The sequence below is a fragment of the Tarenaya hassleriana genome, unplaced genomic scaffold (genome assembly GCF_000463585.1).
Source record: "Tarenaya hassleriana unplaced genomic scaffold, ASM46358v1 Cleome54, whole genome shotgun sequence".
NCBI lineage: Eukaryota > Viridiplantae > Streptophyta > Magnoliopsida > Brassicales > Cleomaceae > Tarenaya > Tarenaya hassleriana.
Genome location: NW_010968045.1, coordinates 338,691 through 342,094, shown reverse-complemented (window position 1 = coordinate 342,094; position 3,404 = coordinate 338,691). Strand labels below are relative to the sequence as shown.

General features: G+C 39.6%; 2 protein-coding genes across 8 annotated transcripts in view; one reads left to right on the top strand and one right to left on the bottom strand.

Annotated features, from left to right (window-relative positions):
• LOC104798532 (alkylated DNA repair protein alkB homolog 8) overlaps positions 1-1,970 on the bottom strand; it is a 5,481-nt gene extending 3,511 nt beyond the window's left edge. For 5 of the 7 annotated variants that reach the window (XM_010520665.1, XM_010520660.1, XM_010520662.1 and 2 more), the window contains exon 1: positions 1,642-1,970. The gene's annotated coding sequence lies outside the window, so the exon portion shown is untranslated. Of the gene's footprint in view, positions 1-1,633 lie in introns of all 7 variants that reach the window. The other 2 variants (XM_010520661.1, XM_010520663.1) reach the window with 1 other exon arrangement.
• An 827-nt stretch (positions 1,971-2,797) lies between these two features.
• The window catches only part of LOC104798531 (AP-4 complex subunit epsilon-like), a 4,871-nt gene continuing 4,264 nt past the window's right edge, over positions 2,798-3,404 (top strand). Inside the window, exon 1 of the mRNA XM_010520659.1 lies at positions 2,798-3,399. Within this exon, the coding sequence (XP_010518961.1) occupies positions 3,069-3,399 (331 nt within the window). The 5' untranslated portion in view covers positions 2,798-3,068. The remainder of the gene's footprint in view (positions 3,400-3,404) is intronic.

Sequence of the window (3,404 nt, the reverse complement as noted above, 5' to 3'; positions counted from 1 at the left end):
AACCCTCTTTCTAATGAATATTATCCAGTGATAGAACAAGACAAACTCGATCCTTGCTGCCAATGAAGAGACTTGTACGAACATTGGCTATTATAAAAATCACAATATCGAACAAGATGAACGACGAGCTACGAGAGAGAGATTTGAAGGATGGATATGACTTGACGCTCCATCAATTCAAGCCACAAAGATACGAATGCATGGGAAAGAAGTAGGGCAACATGAACGTCCATAAATGCGATGAAGAGAAATAAGCCAAGAAAACATGGTTACTTTAACGATGACCATGAGCTTAAAAAAGACCACACAATTCCAGTCAATGTGATCATTAGAAATTTGATCACCCACAGATTTTTTTTCTCTCCCTTGATTACAAGATTCCCAAGAGGAAACATCACAACATAAAATCGCATGCTACTCATATGAAGATACCATAAAAAGAACACAGACTTAAAAGAATGTGAAAGAAAAATTCTTTCCTAATGTGAAATTTCAAGCATGTACCAACTAAAATACGACGCCTTTTTGAATCGTTCTATCCCTAAGAGCCCACATTTTAGAGGGTTCCAAGTTTTTTACCGCAAACTTTCGAATTATTTCCTTTCAAATAATCTCTTTATCATTTCCCCTTCTCTTATTACACAAATGCATGTGGTGTTCACATAGTTTTTTCATACATTCACAGCTCTTAACCTCACACAAAGCTGATCCTAGTCCAGCAGAGCACCACACCCACTAAGCCAAGTATGCTTCAACAAGTTCCTTCTAGCTTAAACTCCAATAAATTCAACTCCATTCAGTGGAACTTAAATACGTCGTTAACCTTTCCAAATAAAGATGTTCATATATCGTAAGCATCCATTTAAAGGAAAAGCAATGCATTCCGATAAAAGGGTGAATGTACTACAAATACAAACACTGACCAAACTTATCTTTTTTAGGACAGTGCAAGTTCATTCCTCACCCTAAGTGAGAACTGAAACTCAAACTTTACAGTAAGGAAAAAAGCTTGAATTTTCCAAACCATAATGTTTCTAGAACTGGACATTCGCCCATCGAATAAAGAGCCTATCTTGAAAAGTCAGTTTTTGGGGAAAGTCCGAGTTCATTCATTCCCCGCACTAAAGTTCAAGTTTATCCTATCATTTTCAGGTAACTGCAAGCTTTTCTTTACTCACTCTTTGAAAACAGATGCAGAACATTAAAGATGCAGCCTTACCTAAAACTCTTACAATCTTTGAGACTATAAAATCCAACCACTGGAACCGCTACAATTCTCAACGCAGCCATCAAACAGAAACAGAAATTCATTCAAGAGTACTGAGAAATAAAGAAGTTCATACTTATCACAACAACTGGCAATTATCGACGTTCTTGTGTTCCTAGACAGTATGCAACTTCATGAAGCTATACAAGACACATGATCCCATTCAAAGAATAGCAATGGAAATGAATAAACTTATCAACACAATATGGCCAATCACCACATCCATCCTCCAACCAAGATCTCAACACCACGAGTGAAACCAAGTTCAAACCCTACGAACTACAATATTCACAATTCATGCCCTTATCTCAGATCAAAGAAAAGTGCCAAATTCCTCGATGTACAGAACGAAGAAAGAATTCGCACTTGCAAACCTGTAGATCTGGAAAATTCAAACAGAAGAACAACGCGCCGCCGCCGCAGATCTGAAAAAAACACCGTCGCCTCACGGCGGCCTCCGATTCAATTGATGCAAGGCGGGATCTGACAAGCAGCCGGTCGCTGTCTCACCGCCGGCAAATCGCCGGAGAAACACATCAGATCAGCGAATCAGTTCCCGACCTGCACCAAGCGAATTCGAGACCACCAGTAACATCAATCCATCCGCTTTTTCTTCTCTGTCTCCCTCCTCAAAGCGGAGATCAGAACACATACATACACGCATACATATGTGCATATACGTATAGACCTTCGCCATAGAAGATCTAAGCAGGACTATGGTTTAACAAAATATAATAGAGCGACGCGGCTGGTATTTATGATGGTAAGGGACGGATCAGATTCATCCACGTGTCACTCAGCAAATCAATGGATTAGGCGTAACGGTCCAGAGGCCCAGCCCGAACAGCTCGGTCTTCGTATGCAACACCAAGGCCCATCGAAATGACTGAAATACCCCTACCGACGCAAGTCTATTTCCATTTTATCCTTGTATTGTATATATAACTTTTATTTTATCAACCGAATGTAAATGTTTTCCTGTTAGATAAGAATAATGTATATAATTTTTTTGTATTAAATTTGTTAAGGCAAACGGTGTTAAAAGCTTAAATACATTATGTTATTATTATTGTTACTTACTAATTAGATATATATATATATATATATACTGTATTGGTGGACGTTTCGAAAATCGGTTTAGAATTTTAGCTGTTCGGTTCGAAAACGGTCGGTATTCTAAAATTTGTATTAAATTAATATCGTATATTATTCGTTTCGGTGCGGTTTCAGTTTTTTGTTAAAAATATATTTTCTTTTGGTTTGGTTCAGGTTACAAAAATTTTGGTTTTATAAAAAATATACCGTTTAAAAAAATTTTGGATGATACAATTCAATCATAATGGTTCCTATGAAGTATTTTTTCCATGTCTATGAAGTTACAGTAATTGTTTTTACCCGTAGTCTGTGATTTTACAGTAATTTTATTTTTACCCTTAGATTGTGATTTTACGACTGTAAATATTTTTTCACTCGCGCGTGTTATTAATATTACCTCTCTGTCGGGTGCCTCTTGAACACAAACAAGTTCTCTTCTTTATTCTTCACATAAATCGTAATTTCAATTTTCACGTTTTTTTCATTCAGATCTGAAACTATTTTCTGTATTTCCTCCGGAGACGTGATTGTCGTGACGATCACCGAGGAAGTTCTGGATTTCGCGTGGTCCAAATCGGAAGAACCCTAATCCGAGCTTGATTTCGCCGTTGATCGATCGGTGGGAGGAGGAGAAAGTGTCGAATTTTCGTTGGGTTGGGTTGATTCGTCACTTAATTGGATCGATTGAAGTTTCTCTCTTCCTCTGATGGAGCAGCTGAAGACGATCGGGAGAGAGCTCGCGATGGGATCGCAGGGTGGGTTTGGACAGTCGAAGGAGTTTCTCGATCTGGTCAAGTCGATCGGGGAGGCTCGATCCAAGGCGGAGGAGGATAGGATCGTGCTCAACGAGATCGAGACTCTGAAACGGCGGCTGATCGAGCCGGACGTGCCGAAGAGGAAGATGAAGGAGTACATTATACGCCTCGCCTATGTCGAGATGCTCGGCCATGATGCCTCCTTCGGCTACATTCACGCCGTCAAGATGACCCACGACGATAACCTCCTCCTCAAGCGCACTGGTTATCTCGCCGTCACGCTCTTC